This window comes from Pocillopora verrucosa, chromosome 3, assembly GCF_036669915.1.
Source record: "Pocillopora verrucosa isolate sample1 chromosome 3, ASM3666991v2, whole genome shotgun sequence".
Classification (NCBI taxonomy): domain Eukaryota; kingdom Metazoa; phylum Cnidaria; class Anthozoa; order Scleractinia; family Pocilloporidae; genus Pocillopora; species Pocillopora verrucosa.
This window is the reverse complement of record NC_089314.1, coordinates 13,809,649-13,834,683: the sequence shown is the minus strand read 5'-3', so window position 1 is coordinate 13,834,683 and position 25,035 is coordinate 13,809,649. Positions and strand designations below refer to the sequence as shown.

General features: G+C 36.3%; 1 protein-coding gene across 4 annotated transcripts; it reads right to left on the bottom strand.

Moving 5' to 3' along the window:
• Positions 1–108: 108 nt before the first annotated feature.
• LOC131771967 (gamma-aminobutyric acid type B receptor subunit 2) lies at positions 109–20,847 on the bottom strand. 4 transcript variants are annotated; one of them, XM_059087866.2, is made up of 18 exons: positions 20,726–20,847; positions 12,903–13,345; positions 10,019–10,156; positions 9,428–9,598; positions 8,852–8,959; positions 8,506–8,571; positions 8,032–8,229; positions 7,552–7,770; positions 6,425–6,491; positions 5,786–5,869; positions 5,291–5,438; positions 4,258–4,390; positions 3,724–3,834; positions 3,406–3,528; positions 2,520–2,858; positions 2,152–2,338; positions 1,952–2,019; positions 109–1,239 (listed from the first exon to the last, which is right to left on the bottom strand). In XM_059087866.2, the coding sequence occupies exons 2-17, from the start codon at positions 13,341–13,343 to the stop codon at positions 1,958–1,960; spliced, it is 2,595 nt and encodes an 864-aa protein (XP_058943849.2). In that variant the 5' UTR covers positions 13,344–13,345; positions 20,726–20,847; the 3' UTR covers positions 109–1,239; positions 1,952–1,957. The 4 variants fall into 4 exon arrangements, with proteins under 4 accessions (XP_058943849.2, XP_058943847.2, XP_066019085.1 ...); XM_059087864.2 differs by lacking the exon at positions 1,952–2,019; XM_066162988.1 differs by lacking the exons at positions 1,952–2,019; positions 20,726–20,847 and adding an exon at positions 19,292–19,517.
• Between the last annotated feature and the right edge of the window lie 4,188 nt (positions 20,848–25,035).

Here is a 25,035-nt window from a genome sequence, read left to right as displayed (position 1 = left end):
TTAATGTATTTCTTCGTTAAACTTTTGATACAGAATGTAGAATGTCGTCGGGAGTTTCTATAGCTTAGAATAGACAGCATAGTGCGCCGGTGCGCGAGTTCTTCAGATGGATTCCCAATAGGAGATCCAATTTTTTTTTCTTCCATGTTCTTGGCTAAACGATTAACATAAAACATTACATGTGTTATTGTTGAGTTAATGCATTTTAAGAGTTCATGCCAGTGTTTTAAGGAAACTTGGACTGATTCCAAAAGTTATCTTTATTCGTACATTGCCACTGAAGATTAGATTTTTTACGATTACAATTTCCAGATGGAGGGTCTCTGCTTTTGCCCTGGTTATGATAGTTCCTTAATGAAGGCTCAGTATTTTAGTTGGAGAAGATTCAAGTTTATTTGATTTGACAAATACCCTGACCGACGCTGGCAGGTTAATGAGGGCTTCTTCACGAGCTTTTCTCTTTATTCACACTTCAGTCTTGCCAAGAAAATTACAGTCGCATCGAGTAAAGTGTAATTCGCCGAGAGGACTACAACTCTTGTCAAGTTTTGTCGAAACATCCCTCTCCCCTTTCATTCCTTTCTCGAGGACCGAATTTTTTTGTTACAATATCGAAACAAGGTAAAGGAGGAGATAATTCGAGAATGGTGATGGGAATCAGGTCATGAAAAGACTCGTTAAATAAACTTGCACAGAAATTACTGTTAACAGACAAAGTGGTTGAAATGACTAGACGTTACTTCCTAAATCGAGGCAATGCTTCACGAATATCTGACCGACGACCTCTGAAAGAAATACCACTTTCCCCTAGAAGATTGCAACACAGTCACGTCAAAACGTGAGTCGTTAACTACAGCTGTGGTAAAGTAACCGTTTTGGGTCAAAATAAGTTAGACGAAGACTCACTTTTGGACGTATGTACAGTATGGATTTGAATAGTTTTTATCTCATTTGCATCTCTAATTTTAACCTGGGGTAAAACGGGAAATATTTTGACACTTTGACAAAGGCTACAGTAGAATGATATAACAAGTTAAGTGGTTGCTTTTTACTGCTACATCACTCGATTTGTTACGGTTATAAGTTTTATGAAATTTCAGAGTAATAGTTTTTGATGCTTGGCTCACGGGTCTGAGGACGCTACCACCATGCTTTCCTTAAGTTCGATGTCTTCCATCCGAATTTCATAAGGTCTGTCATCTGACGAGGAACCTTTGCTCTGGAACATGACTCGGTTTACTTGAAAAGTAAATTAAATAGGTTAGGTGTAAAGAAATGAGGAAAAGTAAAGGCTGTCACACCGTCAACTGTACTGTTTGTTGCTTTGATTACTCTCCCAAACCTTTCAAACGCAGTACCCGAAGCTACTCCATGCCAAAATCATTCATAATAAAGGAACGATAGAGAAATGTCGAATGACATTTTCTCTCCAAAAGATTGGCAAGTTGGGTTATCGTAAAACTTTTCATCATATCCTTTAAATAGAAGGCCCGTTTTGATTGGGCGTTTTCTCCGTTATCCCCAGGAATTCCTGCTGAAATTTGAAATGGACAGAATAGCGCTCAGGTTGCTTTTTTCCACTTGATCAAGGTAAACCTTATGAAACATAACATGAAAAGTACCTTCGGTCCGTAAATGACAGTACACTGTTATCAAAAAAACAATTAGTTTTTGAGGATAATTAAAGGAAAACAGTAGTATCAAGGAAGCAATGCGATGTGTTAGAACAACAGTCAGCTCTGTTGGTGTCGAGGGAATAAATGAGCGTATATATGAAAGACTTAAGGTGTTTACGAAGGATACATAAAAGAAAATTAGACATTTAACTGACTAAGAATATTCAGCACAAATTGATAATTGTTTAAGTGGCCTCTATTCGAGGCCGATTGTATATGTGGTACCTAAGGCTGGTGGGAGACATAGTTGTTAAATTTGAATATAATTTACTTACAAGATTTTAGTCTTGTCCGTCGTATTTTACATCGGTTTCTACTAGTGAAAGGAGCAGGGTTCTATTTCCTAAAAGTAGTAGCAGCAGTTTAATCTAATAGTATTCGAGGCAAAAATTAGAAAGATGTACTGTTTATGCCATCTACAGTAGAAGAATCGAGATAATTATGTTCACAAAAAAATAACATTTGTCCCACGTACCTGCACTTCCAGGGACATCACAGTCTGTTTGTGTTCCTTTACAAGTAAATGAGGTGTTACGCTCCCTCAGGACGGGGCTTGTACCACAGTTAAAGCTGTTACTGGTAGCTCCTTTTCTAGTTTGGCCGATATGCATACTCGAGGCCTGAGTTGTCAACGACTCATCCTTTGTTAGAAATTGATACATCTAAAGGCAAAATATGAAGAGATTTGCAGTATCACTCAGCGATAAAGAACGTTCTCTTTGTGACTATTAAATTTATTCGGTCAGTTTCACCATTTGCTATCATGTTAATTTCGTTATTTTCCTCCCTTTTCGCGACAGGTGCACATGACTATTTGGAATGAAAAGAGTTCTTATAACTTACTTTTGGTACAAAAACCAGTAAGAGTGTCGCAGTGGTACACACGATGAGACACAGCGACGAAATGGCGTAAGGTGCTTTATAGTACATGGATCCATCCAAGGCAATGGCCACTATAGCCCCAATGATGGAGAGCACCACCACGTTGTAAACCGACATTCCGATGTATCGGGAGTCGTTTAGAGCAGGAATGGTAACATTACGTGTTTCCCAAGCCAGGAAGAGCCCAAACAGCAGGAGAATTCCTTTGTAGCCAAACAATACCCCTAGAAAATATGTCTTGTATCTACAGGTGCACTGGAATAACGCAGGGATAATGATAACATCTTGTTCTTTTTGTGTCTGTTAGTAGAAAACACAAAAAAGACATAACAAATCTTTTTTGGTACAAGATATCTAGATCACGATATTCATGGTTTTACGACAAGGTTACGTTTCTAAATTAGAAACTAGGCGATTTTTTTAACTCGAAGAAGAGTGTCATGTATTTGTTCGACGAGATTGAAAAACATGGGAGAAGCAATGATACATTGATGAGAAACAAGGATGGCTACCGAAATGGCGATAAAAAGGATCGCAAGAGACGAGATTAAGGAATTCAGCCAGAGTTTGGAAGTTGAACAAGTTGCTACCTCGATCTTGTTTAGGCGTTTGTTGGCCTATCGATACACGGAACCTTCTTTATTACATTTTCTACTTCAAACATTGGGTGGAAATTAACGGTAATTTGAGTTTCCAAGGTTCCGGACTTGTAACTTTGCGGAACAAAGTAGGGCACGAACAAGAGAAAAAAAAATGGAAAATTTATTTTAAGTTTAGTCGATGACGTATATAAACACACCATTCTTCGTTGCGTTGACAGAGATGTGACTGTATTGTTGTTACTCACCAACTCTTCGAAGCGCAATATTTCGGTTTTAAGAGGATCAATTGCCACCCATGTGGATAAGAATACTAAGTCTACCAACAATAAACTTGCTACAATGACAAGCAAATGAAAATCCCTTATTGCCTGTGAAAGAAAAAATATGTTTCAGATTATAAGAGTTTACAATCTGTTATCACAGTTTTTGTACTTATATTGTTAAAGGAATTGGTAGCCTATTTTTTGAGTCGCGTGTCAAACTAATTTATTCTTCGAACAACTGGTGTAATAGGGTATATTTTTTAGGCGTCTCAAACTTACAATTATCGCAATTAATCTCACCATTTTCTTGAGAGTCTTAGCGGCTGTAAAAATCTTGTGAACCCGCCAAGTCTTGCTGAACATGGCACCAAATGATAAAGAAAAACCAAAGGACAGTACTGTAGTTCGCGCCTGTTGATGTATTTATGAAAAGTGGATCAATTTTGGCCTGTTCGAAGAACTGAAGAGATAGACTTACCCATTTATTTTTTTTGGGTCATGTGGAAATGAAAGCTATGCATTACCTAGTAAACAACGGTTTGCTAATCAATCCGCTAAATCTTTAAAACATTTTTCAATAACTATTGACCATGCAGCAGAAAATGAGCTTGCACAGATAGGAATTGTAATAAAGTATACTGTATAATGTATGACTCTTACAGAATAATGTTCCTACATCTGATGACTTAAGTTTGAGCTTACTGGTTGATTTTCCTGTAAATGTCGTTTCCTTTTTTCCAGTATAGGAAACCCTTAATGGAATATCAACAACGGAAATGATGTAATGCTGTTTCAGGAATAACTCCTACGAAATACAGTAAAAGGCTAGCTCACATTGCAAATGTATCCGTATTCTCCAATATCAAGAAACCTCGCATCTAACCCAAGAAGAACAACCGAGGCGTAACAAAGTATACATCCCAAGATAATTATGTTATTGAGCTTCGGCGACGACATCTTGATAACTCTATAAAAACACATGGAAAAGCACAAGGTTGTTGTCTTCACCGATGCAACTGGCTCTATTGATGGCCATTATAAAATAGAAAAACGAAAGGGGTGTGAGGGGGGAAAAAACCAATTAGTCAAGGTTTTCTTTCTCACACGATTCATCGTTCGTTTAATGCTCGTAAAGAAAACTGAGATAAATTATCGCATGAGACCTGATGGGGGAACTTTCAAAAACGACGAAAAAAGGCGACCTTTTCGGGCTAGGAGAATGTTTCAATTCAGAATTTATTTCCGTAGAAAACGAACTTATTTAAGTAAAATAAAAATACCTAGTCTTTTTATTCTAGGTATCGAAAGGGGTGCCACGTTTCTAAGGCAGTTATTTGGGCAAAGAATTACTATGAAAAACTTTGATAAAGTCGAGTATCGTCATTGATTTGATAACTTCCGAACAAGTGGCATGGTTCCCATGCTCGATAAACCCTTTGGAGAAATGGCGACATAAGCTTCATACAAAATGAAATGTTATTACCGAAACTTTCCTTGACTCCTGTCAGCTCTCTTGATAGAAATGAAATAATGACACTGTCGACTCAACTAATTATTTGCTCATGTTTTCGCCACCTGTTATGATAACTACAGCCTTTCACTAATCTTTTCGTTTTCTTACTTCTGTCTGTCAGTCAAGATTTCTTTAGTACATCAGCCCACCTCAGCTAATTCAAAGCAATTAGCCAAGTGTTTCTTAGGTTAGAGAGAAGCATTTTTTTTTTTAAGTAAGCCGGCTATAGATTTAAACCATCTGCTTGGAGCGCAACCTCTATTGGTCAACACACACCCTAAAATTTCCTTCCATTTGATATTACATATTAAGTGATGTTATTATGTTTTAGAGACTTTTGGACGATGTTGTTACCTATGCTTTCGGTTGCTGATGTTGAAATATAAAAACCCTGCTGAGCAGATGATTCCCACCACTGCCATAAGCCACATGATTACTATAAGAGGTAGCGGGATTATCATGAACTCAAAATTTCTGACAGTGTCGTCCTTTGGTATCTTATCTGAAAAAGAGAAGCAGGCTTAATTTAGAACACTGAAATTTTTGAATTATATATCTTCACCACAGCACTCTCAAAGATTGAACAAAGCGATAAAGTTAATACAAAATGAATCATGAAATATTTTGCGTCTCAAATCCAGACCAAATGGTTGAGAACTCCTGCATTTTCAATGCCACAATTCTCTCAGGTAGCTTTATACTTCTTTTCTCTCTAATTAATGTTGTATGGTTATAAATGGTATCGCTTTCATGAAAACACGATGGTAAGAGGAGACAAGGAAGCTCGTTTAGAATACTGTTGCAAAGTTGAGAGCCTGATATTATATGAGATTAAAGCAAATGAATTACCAGGCCATATTTCTTTTTTTTCATCTTTGAAGATGTGGAGTTGATCAGAGAACGTAAAATGTTGACCAATTCTGGTCTCATTTCCTGAAAGATAAAGACCCAATTCCAAAGTTTTCGTAGCGATAGAGAAAGCATTGTAAAAACGATTTCATATAACTTTTGTTAGTCAATGGTTTAAGCGGCTACAATAATCTTCGTCGTGAACACCTCAAGGGAGATACTTCCCTCCAATAATTATCTTTTGAATGTTTGAAAGGTCGAAAGCGGATTTCCTGCCATGCACGAAAGGTATTCATTTGACTATGTAAAGCGAGCGACATTTGAACGTCTTAATTACACACGTATATAGGGCTAGCAGCTTTACTGACTTTACTACTTCCCAATGGGTATCGGCATGGCTTCTTAGTAAGCTATTATGAGGACACCCTTTTAGAGGGTGTTTCAGCCAGAGAGTCGAGGACACCGCTCTCTAACGCTCCCTTTTCGCGCAGATACTCCTTTGACGTACCTTTTATACAAACGGTATTCTGTTTCAGTTTCAGTAGTTTGTGCTTTTGCAAGCCATTGCATGTGGCAGGTCGTTGAATAACTTACCTGGACCTTTCATGTTTTTTTCTCTTTAAGAGTTGGTAAATGTACCTTTCCTGTTCTGTTTGATAAGAACTGTTCCCAATCGCTCTCTGTTATCTTCAAAGCGAACTGGACCCTATCGAAAAGAAAATATAGCCATGAGTTTGAAATCATAATTAGAGCCGGGACAAATTGACAGCTATTTTGTTCTTCTTGTCAATAAGCTCCTCTCTGTGCTTTAGAAATTGATTGATTGAAATGTTGAGACTAACCAAATACTTCGCGTAAGGAATTAACATAATTCATTAGGGGTAGAGACAACATTTCTTATGACAGCTGAACTCAGCGAATTGTCTATGAAAAGTATATGCACTTTCTAGGATTAATTTTTGACTTTTTCACGGGAAAACCATCCAACCAACAATCTTTTTTTTTAAAGGGGTACGTTCCTAGGTAAACTGTGGTGCTGCGTACGTGGGAAAGTATAACAGGGTAATTTAGTGTTATCAAATGAGTTGAAAACGTAAATTGACCGCCGTAAAGAGTTTAAAGGCTGAAGTTTCGAGCGTTAGCCGTTCGTTAGAACGATTGGAGGAATTGTGGGTTTTGTGTGGGTTTACATGCAGAAAATGGAGCTATGCTGGGAATATGGTGACGAGAAAACAAAAAATAAATTTTTGTTCTTGAGTTTTGCGGCTTTCCGAACTGCCTAGGTGTGGGGAAAGACCGCAAACTACCATATGCTGTTTAGAGTGATTAGGGAGATTAAAGTGTCTAGAGACTGATTTGAATGCATCCATGTCATTTCTTTCTACGTCGAGAAGTTTTTCTCGGAATCGGTCCCCTAGTCGTCTTCCTATTTCCGCAAAACTCTAGAACAAAAATTTATCGTCCAAATCGGCACTCCTAATTCCACTGCATTAACAAGCGCTTTTCATTCAACTAATTTCATCTTGTTTTCTCGTCACCATGTTCCCACCAATAGCGTAGCTCCATTTTTTGCACATAAACCCACACACAACCCACAATTTCACCAATAATTCTGAAGAAGAGCTAACGCTCGAAATGTTAGCCTTTAAACTCTTTACGGTGTCCAGTTTACGATTTCAACTTAGTCGAGAACACTAAATTACCCTGTTATAATTTTTTATTTTAACCTGACATCAATGATTCGGTAAGACCAAACTTTTACTCACAGTAAGTCCTTGAAAACTTATCTTCCTGATAAGTTGTTTCATCCCAAGAGGATATTTGTAATCTGGCGTGTGGAGGTTCTCGTACTCCAATCCATTGGCGAGGGAAGCGTTCAGTGTTAACGCGATTATCCATGCTACGTCAAAGGCGTACGCAGATTCTTTTCTGAGAGACTTGTTCTTATTCAACTTGAGCATTTCACTCCAAAAACCTTCCGCAGTCTGCGGATAGATAAAAAAAATGATATACAGCTCTTAATTAGGTTACTAATCATGGCACTAGGACTGGTAGCCGTAGAGGCTTGTTTCCCAATAATTAATGACTAGGGGAAAAATTGTCCATGCTGTTTTCGTTTAGATCTACTTGGATAAAGGTGCCGACGCATTGCGATGTTTGAAAGTTTCAAAAGAGTTTCTTCTCTACAGGTTGGTTAACGGAGAATACAATGTAACTAAAGTAACTTAGCAATTGCCAGAACGTACCATTCCAGAGAACGTTACGTTGTCATCTTGGCGAATATCTAGCTTGACCGTCGATATGTAACGATCAGCTGCTTGCCTCAGCTCTTCAACTGTGCAGGGAATCTTTTCTTTGTCTGGTGATCGAAATATTTGGCTTGGTGCAACATCGCCAAATGTTATCCAGGCAAAGTTCGGACCATACATTTTTTGCTTAAAAGCCTGCAAAAAAATATCAAACACAGGTAGAGTTATAAACTTCAGGTGAGGTTAGCTCTGGGGCTTTTGTGGAAAAAAAAAAAAAAAGCCAAAAGAACAAGACTTTAAGAGGTATTTTACTGAAGGCTACTCGAAGTGATCTGAATAGAGATCAATAAATAATGAGAAAATGATCAGTTGAAATCGTAGGAAAACTCTCGTAATTCCTATCGCGACTTCTTTTGTAGCAGGACTTGTTTTGTAGCCTCTAACTGGCGTTTAGATGATTACTCCACTTACCTCACAAAAGACGTTTTGGGCTCCGACGGAGCCAAACTCGCCTATTATGATTCTTGCATCTAGAGACTGATTTGGAAAGAAAGAGTAGACTCAGAGCAAGCCAAAGATGGAGTGCCCCGTTCCGATTGCGGCATCGGTTCCTCTCGTATATCTCACAGTGGTTATCCCTGTAGCATTATAAACCCTACTCCTAATATTGCTTGCGTCAAGTTCCATTAAACCTGACGTACTCAATTACCTAGTTTGGAGCGTTTTAAAAAATGAATTTCAGTCAGTTTTAGCTATGTAGTTGTAAGTGCCTATTTATAGGGATTTGTAAAAGTGTTTAACAAGGTACTTAAGTCACCTTGAGTTTCCGTATTTGAAAACTGACGTCGCCAAGCTGTTCAAATCCCTCCACTGCAATGATGCTGATATTGTTTTTCTTCAGTTCATTTTTGAGCTTATCCACCGTCTGCAGATATACAAATAGAGATAATAAAGACGGACTTTTTTCGTTTCTCGAAAACTTCTTTTTACATTTTGGAACTCTCTTTTATTTCCCTCGCACAGAGGACTGTGAACATTCTATGGTGACTTCTGTTTCATACATATCTAGGTATGTCGCAAATTGATTCTTGAGCTGTCTCCGAGGGTTTAACGTGTATCAAATTAGCGGGAAAGGTATCAGTCTCTAAATCTCTTTCGATATGATACCCATTACGTATCAGTAAGGAAAAATAAAAATAAAAGAAAGGAGAAAATAAAAAAAATAAAAGACAAAGTAAATGATAAATTGTTACAAATCATTATATCCGAGGTTGCAGAGTTTAAAATGCCTTTACTATCACCTCGGAAAGTTGCTTCTTGGCCAGCAGTTAACCTTCCCCTCCCATATTTTTTCCCTGAGATATTTGTTCAGAAGAACAATGTAAGAACTTACCGGGGAAAAGAATTCTGGATCATACTGATAGAGTATAGCCACTCTTTTCCAGCCAAAATATTTGATAAAGGCCACCTTAGCCTTGCTGTATGACGTTGACGATGGAGCTCCTCGATAAGTGTTGCGATATTTCCCTGAATCAAATTTTGGAGAGCCTGACGCGTAAGAAACCTACATAAAAGAGGAAACCAGTCGGCTTTAACATCTTCCTTAAATTATGTAATCCGACTTTAAATGGACTGCGACGATTAAAAGTACAGAGGTGTTTTTTTGTTCATACAATTACAAGTCGCACTCTGCAGATTGCAGCGATTGCAGATAGTAAATCTCAGACTTGGAGTCTGATTCCATTCAGGAGTCTGTTTTTTTTTTTGTGTACTCTTTCTTCTATGTTTATGTAACAGTTGGTTTTTGTCACTCTGTAAAGGAGTCCTAGAGTCTGATGTGTGTAGTCAGCTATCTACGGGTGTCGTTCAAGGTCCAGTTGACGAAGGACGTTTGCTAAATAAATAATTGGCACGGCCAACTATTTCCGTCTGGTAAGATCTTGTTCTGAACTCCTCCCAAGGGGGCAACATTTTTAAACCAAACCTGAATGAGCTTCCACAGTGGCGCAGCCTCTGCCACAGGCTCTAAGGCCTCTGTACTTGAAGGTCCAAGCAATATTGCAGGTCTCCTTTCCTTGTTTAGCAGGTTGTAGAACGCCTTTATGGCGTATGCACCATTGTCCTAAAATGATAATGATTGGGAATGGTGCTCTATTAAAAATACCAGATAACTTAGTTGGCCGTAAACAAGTGATAGCAGAAGCTGTTCTTTTCTCACTTTGGGCTGTTAGCTTCTGGAACTCATCCAAGCAAAGGAGCCGATGTGCGGGAGCTCTTATTTTCATTGCCTACTTAAATCAACCCATTTAATCTGAATTAATTTCAGAGCGAATATTTCCTTCGAAAGTCTCATATCTTCATTAAGGCTGCTGCGAATCGCAAACTGATTTCACCACTCAATGCTTTGGTGCGGATGTTTGACGTAAAGCAATTTGGACTATCATAGCTCTGCTCCATCAACAAGAAACTGCTCGGGAAAAGAGAAAAAAGCGGAAATAGAAAAAAATCACTTTCTCCAACGTATTCTTTATCAAGGCTTGAACTTGTGTATAATTTACTTCTCTTTTCCTCTGGAGTCTATAACCTGCCGTCACATCAGTCGTATATCTTTTGGCTATATCTAAATATAATCGGGCACCTGCCTGAGGTGCGTAACTCAAACCACGACACGTTGAATATTCGTGGAATCCATTCATAATTTTTCAAGCAAAGCTTTTGAATGCTGCTTCTGTGCTTTCAGACGCTAATTAGGCGTGACAGATTTAAGATATGGAATTTGCAGACACCTTCACCATTTTTATTTTAAGAGACTAAAAGAGACATAGTGCACATAGTGTGTTGTTACAAATCTTATTTTGAAAGTCTTATCCTTGATGCTTTGCTACTTTCCATGCAATGGCAGTAAATAGTCATTCTTTTCACCTCTACCAAAATGTGTTGAAGATTAATGCAAGAAAGGTTCTAAAGTATTTTCATGTGAAGGAAGACTTGTTTAAACAGGTGTTGTACCTTTCTTCCGTCCATTTTTTTTTTCAATTTAATAAAGAGATTAATATTCTTAGAAATCAAAAGAGCCGATAAAAAAAATTCAGAATATATTTGACTTTCCTGGAACAAATTAATACATTTACCTTAATGGAAGGCTATCAGACGCCAAGATTTAACTCTCTGGACGGAAATGACCACTCAACCTTTTCTCGCACGCTTTAGATGATCTAGATGGAGAGTCTGGAGCAATAACCCTAAATGTTGTCGAATTTTTCTCAAGTCTTTTTACTTTTCCTTAAAGACAAAACTTTAGTTTACGAAGTGTTATTTCGTTACAATGCTTTTACCACCAAGCAAGCAGGCAACTCAGATACATATGATTGTTTTGTTTTTGGACTAAAATCGATTCCAAAAGTCACGTTCTAGTTTAAATTAATTTGTTCGTACATCACGTACCGGAACTTTAACTGCAAAGGGGAAGGTCAATTTAAAAACATTTTCAGGAAGTCGCCTTCGAAACAGTCCTCGGATCTAATTTGAGATGATTGAAGGACATGTAGGACAGAATTAAAACAGGGGTAAGATTTGCCTCATTCTCGGTTTCCACTTATGAAATTTTTATTGTCCTGTCCTTAGTTTGTTAATCTTTAATTTAGGGAAAAAGAGCCATTGTTCCACTGAAGAAGACCAAAAAATTAATAACAACACTATAAGAAGTCTAGATAGAAGGAAAACAGAGATAGCTTTCAAAAAGTATTGAGAAATTTTAAGTTCGCTTCCATATCTTAGCCTACAAAGTTATTTAGGTTGAGTGACTTTAAGGATCGAAAAGGGTTATCTTTAGTATGTAATTTATGTTGGTAAAGGTGGTTGCAATCTTGTGTATCACTGGGTTGGGGGAGGGGAGAAGGGAGTCACTGAGAGACACAGAGAATGCCATTCGCAGCTTCCAGGTTTTCATTCAATTATACATTTAGCTTTCGGTGATTGGGAAAACCGGAGCGGAATAAATCTTGGAAATAAAGCTTTTTCGTGAGGAATTAACTAACATTTGAAAATTGGAACTTTGATTAATAGAGAATCTAAACTGAAAAAAGCGAAAAAAGATCTCTCTAACCGCCAAGAAGGAAGAGAAATTAAAAAAAGTTAGCTCAAAACCTTCGTTGTATTTATCATTCAAACTCAAACTCCTCCGCCACCTGGTCAATTAGAGAGACTGTATGTGTACAGAGGTGCAAAGATATGACTGACAGAATACTGATCATCGGATAGTCGCCTTTTTCAACAAGCAGAACTGTCAATATAAATTTAATTACTCAACAAAAGAAATTGAAATTGAATTACGGGTAAATATAATACAAATTTGTGAAATATTCCAGACTTTGTCCAATTTAGTTCCTTCTACGTCCGTGGTTTTCTCAGAAATTCAATGATAGGGATGGATTTAATTCTTTTCTATATTTTTTCGGATGCAGGTAAAGAGGGGGTTAACAACTGAGAAGCACATAGGTTGAATTAAAAAAGTAACGAATTATTTACGGGTTTAGAAACATTTTAATTAACAAGGCCATTGTGCCAAAATCTCTGAGAGGTTTAAATCGATACTCGGGGTGCTTTTTAGTTCATATTGGCTGTAATTTCGGAGTGCATGCTAAAAAGATATTTTGAAGATTCCAACATGAATTCTCAGCCATCATTGATAATTCTTCATATCTCACCAACACAATCTTATCTCCATGAGTGTTACAATAAAGAAAATCAGGAAGAGTCCTTAAATATATCGCTTAATGTAAATTTTTCGGTGCACTATTTTCGCAAAAAAACAAAAAAACATTGAAAGCTTCGCAGGAATTCTGATAAAAACGATGTAATACACTCACCCAAGCAGTATCCTCCACGTCCAACACCAGTGTATAATTTTGCAATATATCAGATCTATTATTAATGATGTCGATAGCCATCTTCATAGCATTATAGTGACCGTTTCTATCATCCTTTAGGAAAGGAACGAATGCTCCTATATGTATTTCTCTCTTCCCCAGAGGTATGATACTCTCCATTGGATTTTCTCGGCATGGCTCCAACAAAGTTGCTTTAAAACATGTTTTCTTCGACATTCCTCGTACACAATGGCCAGTTACTGCCGTATTCGCTGTGCTATTCATCTCTGATGTTTCATTCCAGCAGCGAAAATCACTTGTGTTGGTTAATTTCTCACAACAAAGTAGTTCCGAATTCGTCTCGAGATGTGGATGGCAAAAAACATATTGAACCAGAATTACAAGATGGAAGAAAAATCTTGACCTTCTTTTCCCCTTCATTGCTGAAAGATAAAATGAGTAGAAGAGGTTTCGGAGAGTTGTCTAAAATCTTGCCTTTCACATGACAAACTTTATTTCGAATACAAACGTTCAAATTAAACACGACAATTGAGGTGACCCTCATTATGCACAAACTGCGTTTACCTTTTCAAGCCATTAGGGGCTAAAAAATACTAATCCTTGATTTGCCAAAATTTACTGAGACCATTTCTCAGTCATTGCTTCTAATTTGTTTGTCTCGTATTGATAAGAATAACATTTTGCCATTCTCAGAGATCTTTTCCTTCAATGATACGTATCTATTTTAACTTTGCAGGAAATACTAAATTACGTTCACCCTTGACGTATGATATACGGCTTCAGATTGTATGAGAGTTACTTAGCGCCTCTTTCAAATTAACATAATAAACCCAGTATTTTCATCATCTTAAGAGCAAATTTAATTTGCCTAGCGGAAGAACTTTGTGAGATTTGCCGCACACAGTGCATGTGTATAGACTTAATCTCTCTTTTCTGTAATAACAAAGGGTTTTAATTTCTTCTAAATCCAATTCTATTTAAATCAAAAGCGAGATTTTGCGATTACTCTGGTTTGAACTATGACTGTCCTCGTGACATTTCGTTAGAACTCCACTAAAATATCTAATAGAAGATTACATATTTTCATTTGCTTCCTTTGAGAGATACTCGTGCAAAAATCGACAAATTTTGCGGTTTGTACGATCATCATTGAGAATTCGTGATCACAGCAAATGTGTATGATATATTTCTTCTGAGTAACGTCCTATAATTATTTGCTAAATATTGCGGTACGCATTGAGAATAAATTTAGTCTTGGGAAGCACGTATAACTACATATTTCTTTCGGGATATTCTTCATTAATTTTCATTAACTTCTTGTTTTCATTAAATGTAGGGTTATACCAATTCATTCAATTTATTCAGTTTGTCCCCATTTCACGGGAATCAATTTAGGGAAGACTTGGTTTGCTTTACATGACCAGAAACTTTTGAATATCGAGAAATTTATCATACGCACATGTGTTTTTGCACAAGAATAACATGGAGTAAGCAAGTCATATGTATCACGCAAAACTGCATTATAGAAAACACTTGTAATGTCATCTCTCAAATATACATCCGACATATGAAGGAACATGCACTCACCTCTAAATAAGCATTAAACTAACCGATACTAACTTTAAAAGCGCTTTAAACGTTGCGTTCCAATTGTTATAAAAGTAAAGCTACCTCTGTTTCTTCACGACGGAAGAGTGAATGTCGAGTGTTCGTGAGCAACCGGGAATTGGCTATAATCTATGCTGTTGGCTCAGTTAATCTTACATGATAAAGAAAGTTTCTTCTTAGAAAGACGCCTCATACTGTAAGTTTCGCTGCGATAGTTCATCTTCACAGGAAGCTCTTGATGAAATAGACTTAAAAGCGTTGAGAGGAACCCTGATAAATAACTAGCTAAGAAAATAAAAAAGGGTTATTAAAAGTCTTTTTGTCGCTCTTACCGGTAACTTTTAATCTCTAAGATCTGGATGAATTTAGAATGATTCTCTTTTGTGCGTTTAGAATTGCAATCGGAATAAAACAACGAGTGATATCGAGGGATTAGTTTTCGAATAATTTGTCTAAGGCTTTGATAGCTGATGTAAATATGAGCTACTGCTATTCAAGATGAACTTAGGTTTATCAATTTTTTGAAGTTCCGGGATTTTTGAATTGACAGAGAAGTACAATATGTGTATAGAAAAATGCTATCACGTTTTCAATACGAAACAACGACAGAAAGTAAAAAATCGCCCAAATAATTTCTTACATATCTCTTAGTTGAGTTTATTTTGGAAGTCAGTTTTTATTTTAGCGTGTGTTAATGACAGTGAGTCTTGTTTTCTGAACAGAAATAACTACTTATATTTAACTGAAATTGTCTCTATTATTGTGCAATGAGGAAACTGTAGGGGGAAATGAGACAAAAAGCTGAAGGAGTACTGGAGAATGAAAAACTTTATAATACAAAGCTAAGTCTCAGTAATATGTCATTTGTTTCCTAAAAGTCTTGTTAATCTGTATTTATTGCGTTTGGCCATACTGATCAGAAAACTTTTGGTCATTTAAATCGGCAATCTTTATTTTACTTAAAATTATGATTCTTGGAAACAAACATCTACTTAACAAACATATACTGAACAAGTACGCGTGAAGGATAAGGAAAATCTTGATGAAATTGAAGATCAAAGACTAAATGTACCAAATATACGTATGAAGGAGAAGACAAACTTGCATAATTTAAGATATTGGAAGGTAATCGATAGAAATTCACAGTATTGATTAGTAAATGGGATCGAAAAATTGTAGTGATCAAAAAGAGCTAGCGGATACCATAATCATAATGAAGCATGTTAAGTCGAGGCCAATTGATGACAAAGATCATGTAAGATAAATCGTATGATAAGTTAATTTGTGTAATTCAAAGATTGCATGCGTGTCATGATGTAAACCAACCCGTCGAGAAACTTTAACAAAGTACTGTTTTTCCAGGAAAATTTGGTCACAATATCGGGTGATACTTCACCCTATTCAAGGCTTCAATCTGCTCAAGAAATCGGGTTCCTAAACTTTAAAATTTTAAAGGCACATCTGAGAGTGACGATGCGGTGGGCTCTATCCAGTAGTCTTGCTTTATATAGAAGGGAGATCCACCATATACTGTTTTCTGACCATTTTCCTCGCCTAAGAGTTCTCTTAGAACTTACTGTTTCATAACTTATGCATTCACTTTTCCTTTTGTAGATATTTATGTTTCTGATCTGATAAATTTTGTTAGTTAATTGGATCACAACCCACATGAAAGTTCGCCTAACATCGTACTTCAAAAGCTTTTTCGTTCGAACCTACCTTGACGTTACATGCAAAATATTCTTGATTTTCCAATGCTATTCATAGAGTGGATTTTTCTTTATCTATCAAATCGCATTCAATTTTGGCTTGCTAAGAACCTACGACCTACGAGGATTATACTCACTCTTAAAGTTGTTTTAGGTTTTAAAAATTGTTGACGAAGCTTGCAAAAAAATTCATTTGTCAGACTTAGGGTCGTGGTTATACGTATATTAGTTGGCATCTGGACTCCAATAGCCCTCATTAAATCGTGATTACTCTGGGCAACCAGTACTTTAAATCTATCATTTAGTGAGCCGTTAAGGCAATGAATAAAAATAAATAAGATCATTTTTGTTGTATTTTTCGAGAAAAAGAAAACAAAAGGGAAAAAATCATTAAAGGGGTTGCAATTGCAACATTATAATTTGATCACAAGGTTGAGATAGAATTCGATGTAGTGTTGAATGATAAAGAACAAAATTGCAAACACACCGAGGATCAGTTATGTTTGACTTTAGAATATAAATCTTTAAGAGTCACTCACTTATGTTCTGTCAATCATAAAATGGTTAAATCTGTGCTACATCACTCTTTGAGCGATCCGAATAAAAGCCTTCTCTTTGAGGCCGGCGGAAAAGTGTGACCAGAAGTACGCTTGATGGAAAAGCTGAAACTGTAATTATTTGCTGCAGTTTGTAATTATATCATTGGATACTGCTAGAGGGGTAGCCAGCCTACAATCCCGTAAACCTGGGCCTGAAATGTTTTTTCCCGCCCGCTTGAAATTTATTAAAGGAGTCTTTCAAAATTTTTGTGACAAAAATGGAACTTTCTAGCTATGCCCCGATAGCTTACCGAATATAATTTCTCACCACTCACTGGGAACACTCATTGCAAATTCAAAGAGATGCTATTTCATTCTACTTAATAGAAGTGTTCTTTCAGACTCCGAGTTTAGATAGTCGAGACTCGCAGTATTTTATAATTGATTTATGTTAAAATGTCTAAACTTGTCCTGTCGACCAAGAAATGTAAATTTCACAACCTCGTCGCCCATTTTTCACCCCAACAGCTAGTACAATATGTCAGTGTAGACTACGACAAAAAAAAAAGAGAAAAAACTCATAACTGTCTAAAGCTGGAAAATATTTACCTGAGTCCTGTTGGAGGAACGAATTTTACGTTCTGTTTATGCGGTAAATTTTATCCCCGTTAGCCAGCTGAGATTTCAGCGCAGTCACTGTCAATATATATACAGTGTAAGAGACTTTAAATCGGCTTTCCGACGAAAATTTCAAAGGCGATATGTTAGAGTTCATCAAGTTTTATCCCAGTCAAGACAAAATTAAGTTTTCACATAAAAAGACATTTTGGGCCGAGTTCATATGCAAACTTTTTACAACAAGAAGGATGGTGATGACACCTAATCAGTGAATACTAAATATAATCCATAGACTTAAAAACTCAAGGACGCAGGTATATTTTGAATTATTAAATTAGCAAGATATTGAAGTAATTTAAAGCTGCATATGTGTTTAACATATCCAGACTGCAAATAAACGGACGTTTAGCAAAGTTTTGCGCAAAATTTGTAACATTAATTTCACACATATGTGAAGGCATAGTTCCAGAAGAAACAGGTTCTTCACTTTAATTGTTAAAGTGTGACAGCGAGAGACAAGTCGGTCGCTTTCAAATTTATCTTGTCTGACTAACTTGGGTTTTGTTTGTGTGATTCTAAAAACCATGCTTGTTGACCAAGGTAGACTGTGTTGACTATGTGCGTCTTTGTGATGACACCTCGGGGTTTGCGATGTAAAACATCAAAAGCCACTTTCGAAAAACGTAACCAAATAAATCAACATGAAATTCAAAAGAACGCAGACGTTTACGAATCACAGATTGTCTCATTTGCAGCTGTTGAAGATAAGATTTTCTTCTAAAAACTAATTTTAATAAATACGCGCGGCTATATACAAGAGTCTACACGAGCTATTTCGCGAAACTCGTATTTCTAATTTCAAGTTTACTTCCAAATTTTATTTGGTCAGGAAAGAAAAACAAAAATAATCTCTTTCTTGCTTACGTGACTTGTGTAAGACCAGTGGAGTCCTAGGTTTCTGGGAATAAACATGATAAAATGAATAATTATTTTGTAAGAAATCCAAAAAACTTTTTTCTCAATTGAGATAAAGCGGTTACGAAACCAAATGTTATAAATTTGCTTGGAGATTAAATTGTTTTATATAGAGTTATGATTAAATTGTTTTCCATAAATCTCTTTAAAAGATAAAAATATTACCAAGTTTAAGCTCTTCCTGCATTTTATAAGTAGAACAATGCTTCCTTTAGATTTATAGGAAATTCGTCATGGTAAGAAACACCCCTGAGGTCAACAAGGAATTAGAAATCTTACCGTCAAACTAGCTTGAGATATATTTCTTTAACTCCTTCGTGTTGCCCATCACCGAATTTATCGTTTGTTCTTTTGTAAATTTCACATTGACGGTTCTCAGTCCTTAAGATTTAGAATATTGTAAAAATATTTTTTTAATGGTTTCATGAAGCGAAACACATTACCTGATAATAGAGATGTCCCGAGTCAAAATATGAGATCTCTGCTCAGTATGGAGCATTTTGCGATTGATACTTTAATATCAGAAGAAAAACCCTCTCACCTGTATGAGTGGAGGTTTCTTTTTCAAAAAATTGTGGTCGTCGTTTTCATCCAATTTTTACCGTCCTCGCAACATTAGGAATTGAGAACTCTTATAATTATTTCTTTGTGTGATCTTCAATCCATCTGCACAGCCATCATTAGTTTGAATGGGAGGCAGCTTACGGGCACAACGTAACTATTTTGCGTCAACAAGCCTCCGTCTCTTCTATATTTTTCTATTGCTTTCCAACGAAGACGTTCACAAAATTGAAGTCCAAAGTAAATAAAAGCAAAATGTGTTCAAAGAATCAAACACCGCTAAAAGGCATCATTAAAATTTTAAGATATTTTGCTGAAAATTGTCGCATTAAAAAGTTCTTACGTTGAGTGGTTTTACCTTAGTTCTCCGTTAAATAGCTCAAAAGCTCCGTGGGTACTAAAAACTTGCAGGCGCGAAAGCCTCTTCCATGTTTATATCGAAAATATTTGCTTGCATGTAGATAGGTGATCTACTCGATTTCCATTTTGCAGAATACACAGAATGATGCGACGATGTGTGAAATTTCTGAGGGTAAGATGTAAAGAACAGTACAACACTAGTGTCGTCCACGCTGTCTTTTTTCTTGTCTTGGTACGTCAGGGAGGCACGGAGGAGTGAATGAAATAAATAATTTTTTGTTTCCAAACGATAATCTTCCTCAGGACTGTTTTGACCAGAAAGTAATATTTGTCTCACCGCAGGTAAGACAACTTCATATTGCAACGGTTTTATCTTAGATTTAATCAAATGTTTTGGTTTGTAATGTCTACTGCTAAGATGTCTTTGAAATGATATAATTTTTTCTTCGAAAGATGTCAAAGGCCTCGTTAAAATTACTTTAAATGATCTTCTGGAGTCTTTTCGTGCTGGAAACCTCCGCGAACTTCACATACATAATGCTTTTATTTTTTCCTTTGCTTTTTGTTTCATATACTGTAAGATTTGGAACAATTATAGAGACAGAAAAGAATTAATTTTTTTTTGTTGACCTATGGGTGCATGGTTGTACTCGTATGCTAATGAAAACTCCACTTTAGCAGAAAATTATTGGCTATGCGGTTGACAAAGGAGATAACAGTTGATTCTATTGAAGGTTTAAATTAGGATGCTACCTGCTTGATTGTTATTGATATTAAAAACACGAAACGAAAGTCTATAAACAAAGACGAATAAAAAGCTCTGAATTCTCGGAGAGCGCTGAGAGTAGAACTCCAGCTTAAAAAAAAACTTCTTTGTAGAATTTCCCTTGTTTGCACGAAATCTGTTTTGTAGACCAGGAAATCATAAACCCTGAGAATGCATGCGCATATAATTAACAGTGTCTTCCTATGTGTGAAACCGCAAGACACTACGCAACGAATGAAGTTTTTTAATTGAGTTTTAGGTTGGTTGCCTAGAATGAGCCTCTAGAATATGCTGCCACGAGTTCTGTGTGTTATGCAGAAACTGATAATCAAGCTTCTTTTGGAAACCAAAGCTGTACCTCTTTCAGTTATCAAATCATTATTAATTCATATTCGCTTTTTTCGTATCTCTTCCAAAATAAGGCCTTCCGTTGCATTTCGTCTGAGACTGTTTGACTAGTATTTTTAGTTTTGAAATACTCTAAGTTGTCCTTATCAACTTGAAAGGAATATGTACTTGAATAAGCATATTTCGGCGCCACTGACTCACGAAGCAAGTGGGATAGAGAACGACGATACTGAAGAGACTAAGTATCCTGTCTATTTGCTCTATGTTGCTCTATGTTTCTGATAAACATGATAAACTGGAAAACTTATTGGCAAATACCTCTTAGAGAGTGGGCAACTGGGACAAGATTTTCTTGGTCCTTGTTCTGTAGGTTTCAATTCGACTTGTAGATTATGAATCACAAATTTAGGGTTCTAATCTAAAGCCCCAGACTAGGCTAGATCAATCTTTAATACTCAACTACACCTGATTATTCAAATACTTATATTTGTTATGGCATGGCTCAGCGTGTCTCCAGGAAGTTTTAATTATGAACATTTCTGAGACGAAAATGCTCTTTGATTAACATATGAAAATATATTTTCACTCTGATAGAAAATGAAATCTACTCTATTTGGGTGACTGTGACAATGTGTCTTCGCGCCAAGTGGTTTGTCATATGAGATTACCTTTTGATTAACAAGGAGTTTCTTTCATTTACGCATGTGACGATGACAACTCACTGTCGCACTCAGCAGTAAGAGGATGAAAGAAAAGAAATCTCTAAGAGAATGGTACATATTGTGAAACGTTAATGGTATTGGTGGTGTCCTCTGACGCAATTGCTTTGTTCACTTCTCATAGAGAATGACGCGGACGTGGCAGTTTGCCATGTTAGCTATAGCCTTATGACTGAATAATCTATTCAACTTGTCTCCCTTTCGTCAAGATTAAGTCAAGTTTGAAATGATAACCTTCATGAAAAAGGACTAACCGGAAAGAAAGAAAGAGGCACTTTCTCTTTGGAAAGCGGCTGAATGTCTAAAGGAAATAATTTCAAACAAAACAGGATGAACTTATCCTCCTACTGGAAACTAAATTTTCATCGACTATTTCTAAATTAATCTTGTGATTAAGAATGCTAAATAAGACGAAATTGTGCGACATATGCCCTACCTTCCTCAAGGGAAGATATTTTTCGCGACGTGAATTAAGGAGGTTAAAATAGCCTGGTTATTCGGATTAAGTTATAAGTATTAACAGTAGCCATCTACTGATGTGCATGTTCTCGTACGTATTTAAAACAACTAAAGAAAAAAGACGTTTTGTCGAAAACCATTACTACCAGATATCTAATGATACTCTAGTAAAAGAAATTATGCCAGAATCTTAATCTAAGGCGTCAGCGTGAAATTAAAACTAGTCGGTAGGATCCTTGATGCCCCCTAATGGTCTGGAATTTTATCAATTTGATGTAGTTATTATATGTGGGTAACATTTGAATATCTGGTTGGGGGTCCGTTGATAATGGTTACAATTGTATTGCCTGTTCCACAACATCTCTCCCCTGAACTTTGTCCCTTCCCTTAACAAAAACAGCTTGCAGCTCACGTTCATCAAAAAATCATAACAATTGCGCATTAATACCCTTTTTGGCCTCTATAATCTCAAACAAGTAATCCATAAAAATTTTTTTTTCTCAGTTATAGGAGCTGTTTCGCGGTTCCTAAAACCATGATTACGATTTGGGAAAAGCATGGCGAAAGTTCTTTTATTTCGTACACACTGAGATTTACACTATGACGTATTATCGTTCTTGACTCTCATTGGACTAACGATGTATTTTCAAAGTCGTTCGCTTCGTACCTCACGGTGTAAATCTCATTATGTATAAAATAAGAACATCGTACCACGGAGAGTGAAGCGATTTTTATTCATTCGTTGCGATGCATCGAAAAACTTACACGTTTACTACGCTCACTCGTTCGCTTTTTTGACGCATTGCAACTCGTGAATAAGATTCGTTCGTGCGCAGTTTCCGTGGAATAGTCTCTTTGTCAGTATGTAGGAATATCTTCCTAGTGGCAATGTGTTATCAAATAAGTCGGCAACACATTATTTATGGCAAATGCTGACAGATAAACTGAATTGCCCCTTGTACCTAAAACTTATACCAACATGCCAAAATAAAGTTTAAAGCATGAGATCGGATATGTGCTGTAGATGTTATCTTTTATTGCTTGGTTATATCTTATGTTTGAATTTCTCCTCTTTAATACGGTCCGATATTTGCTAAGAAAGTCGACTTCTCTGTTTATTGATGGAAATTCATAAGATGCTTTGATGACATCGAATGCAAAAATGATTTTCAGTGCCGCTATTCATTTCATCCATTTCTCGAAAAATGCTGAGTTACTATTCGATTAAAGTAAAGTAAATTGAAGTTAAGAGAAAGGATGTCTACTTCACCGGAGAGCGCTTTATTTAAAGTCAAGAGAAATCACTCTTAATTTCCTATTTTAGACACACATACTGCTTTGTTTGGTAGAATTTTTTCTGAAACCTTGTTCTTAAGCCCAGTTACTTTGACTCCAATTTTCAAATTGGCATCGGAAATCATCGTGAATCAAATTTTAGTTGCCCTAAGTTTTCTTTGTATGAGAATAGATTCAGATCGGCAGAGATAAAATACATTGTTGATGACCTTATGGAGGGTTTCGTTTGTTATGCAAAGAAATCAAATTACCGCTCTTGATTCTCAGAAATGTCAGGGCGTGCTATACCAATTTATTACCATTTTTAAGACCTTAGATGCCCGGTTCAATTGCTTATCGAATATGAAATCATAAAATCATATCGATGTTAAGTTCTGTGCTCAAAAACTGGCTCTTTTAATAGAGGGAAACGTTATCAAAAAATGATAAAGCTACTTGCAAACGTACATGTAACACTTCTCATTTCGCCTTAAAAGCAACGACCACACATGCAATCATCGCCATATTCTTCCCTTTTTTCGAAGTTCCTATATGATCATAGTACCAAAAAAAAAACACTCTGACAAAAGTCAGGAGATTACCCAAGCGCCTCTAAATTTCAAAGAAAGATACGTAAACGGCTTTCCGTGCCAGCATTAAAAAATAATTCAGTGGCTAGTTGCTAATGAAATTCGTCTCGTTGTCCTTTTAAGAATGTACGATTTACCAGCCTGGGTTTATCGTCATTTCCCCCGATTTCGGTTAGTCAAACAAACAAAATAGTCTTTCAAATTAAAGAAAAAAATAAATCAAAGGAAAAAGTTGAGAACTTACCAATGTCGTTTAGCTTTTGGCGAGATCGTAATAAAGTTCGCTGTTGAAGATAATGCTTAGCTACGACGTGAATTGCTTTTTCAACATGGGGTTTTTCCCCTCAGTGGCGATATCTTGATGCCGGAGTAGAGGTTTCCAAAAGGATAAAAAAGAAAAGATATTTTAAGTGTTATTTGCCCACTTTACGAATCATCAATTAGAAGAGAATTTTACCTTATGTTGCAAAGTCTAGGCCCATAAGCCGCCACATGCAAAATTGCCATGTAAGTAACCATTAACTGTCCAGGTATAAATAAGGTCTTAAATCGATTTCCTGTTGACACAAAAGAACGGTTTTAAACTTCATTTGCGTCAGTGAGGCAGATTATGCAAGATGACACGTTTAACAAAGGCAGAAAAGTGCGATCTTATCAGGAAGAACTAGTTTACATTCACATTTGCAATATTATTTCCTCAGAGGGAATTCCAGATAGCAGTAGATTATAATTTTCCTTAGCATCTTATGAGTAAGGAAGGTTTGTGCCATAAAAAAGTTATTTGTTGGTAGTTAGGTTTTCATCGCGAAATCATATCGTTGTTATAAGAACAATCTGGATTTTAAACTCACAGGCTCTGAATCTGCTTCCCGGAATGATAATCGATCTACATACCACAGTCAATATAAAAGACCTATAAAACAAGGTGCTAAAATAAAAACTTGGTGATTAATTTTTTTAAAAATTTTTTTTTAACATATCATGGTATGTAATTTATGACATGAAAATAAGGTTTTGACGAAAAGTCATTACAAATGCACACGTGAAAGAAATAATACATCAAAAACCAGGATAAATAGGTCTAACATAAAGGTGTCTTTGTGTGTCGATTCAGTTTCACAAGGCTATGATGATGTTCCGTTCAATTAGATTTTAAGTTCATTCCTAATTCTGTTGATTTGAAGAATTTTTTTTCAGGCTTTAAAATTTTCGTGAAGGTTTTCTCTGATAAAGCGTCCAGCATTAAAAAAGCAATATAAATCCAGACGTTGTTTTTCATTGCTGTTACCAACTAATTCACCTTCACTTTCCAAAATAGTTCACTTTGTTTGTTACCTAGAAACATAATAACATCGAAAGAATTATTATCTTTTCCTGGCCCCGGAAAAAAAAATCACAGGAAGAAATGGAATATATTTTTCCAAGGGCGATAAATACTTTCTCATTTAGGTGAAAATCCTTACACATTTTGATTTACTCGATAAGTCGTGGTTTTATCGTCTTCAACGCTCCACACTTTTCGCCACCCTCTTATCCTTTCTCTTCTAAAGGAAAATTTCTTTCCCAGTTGCCTTCTGCATGCTCT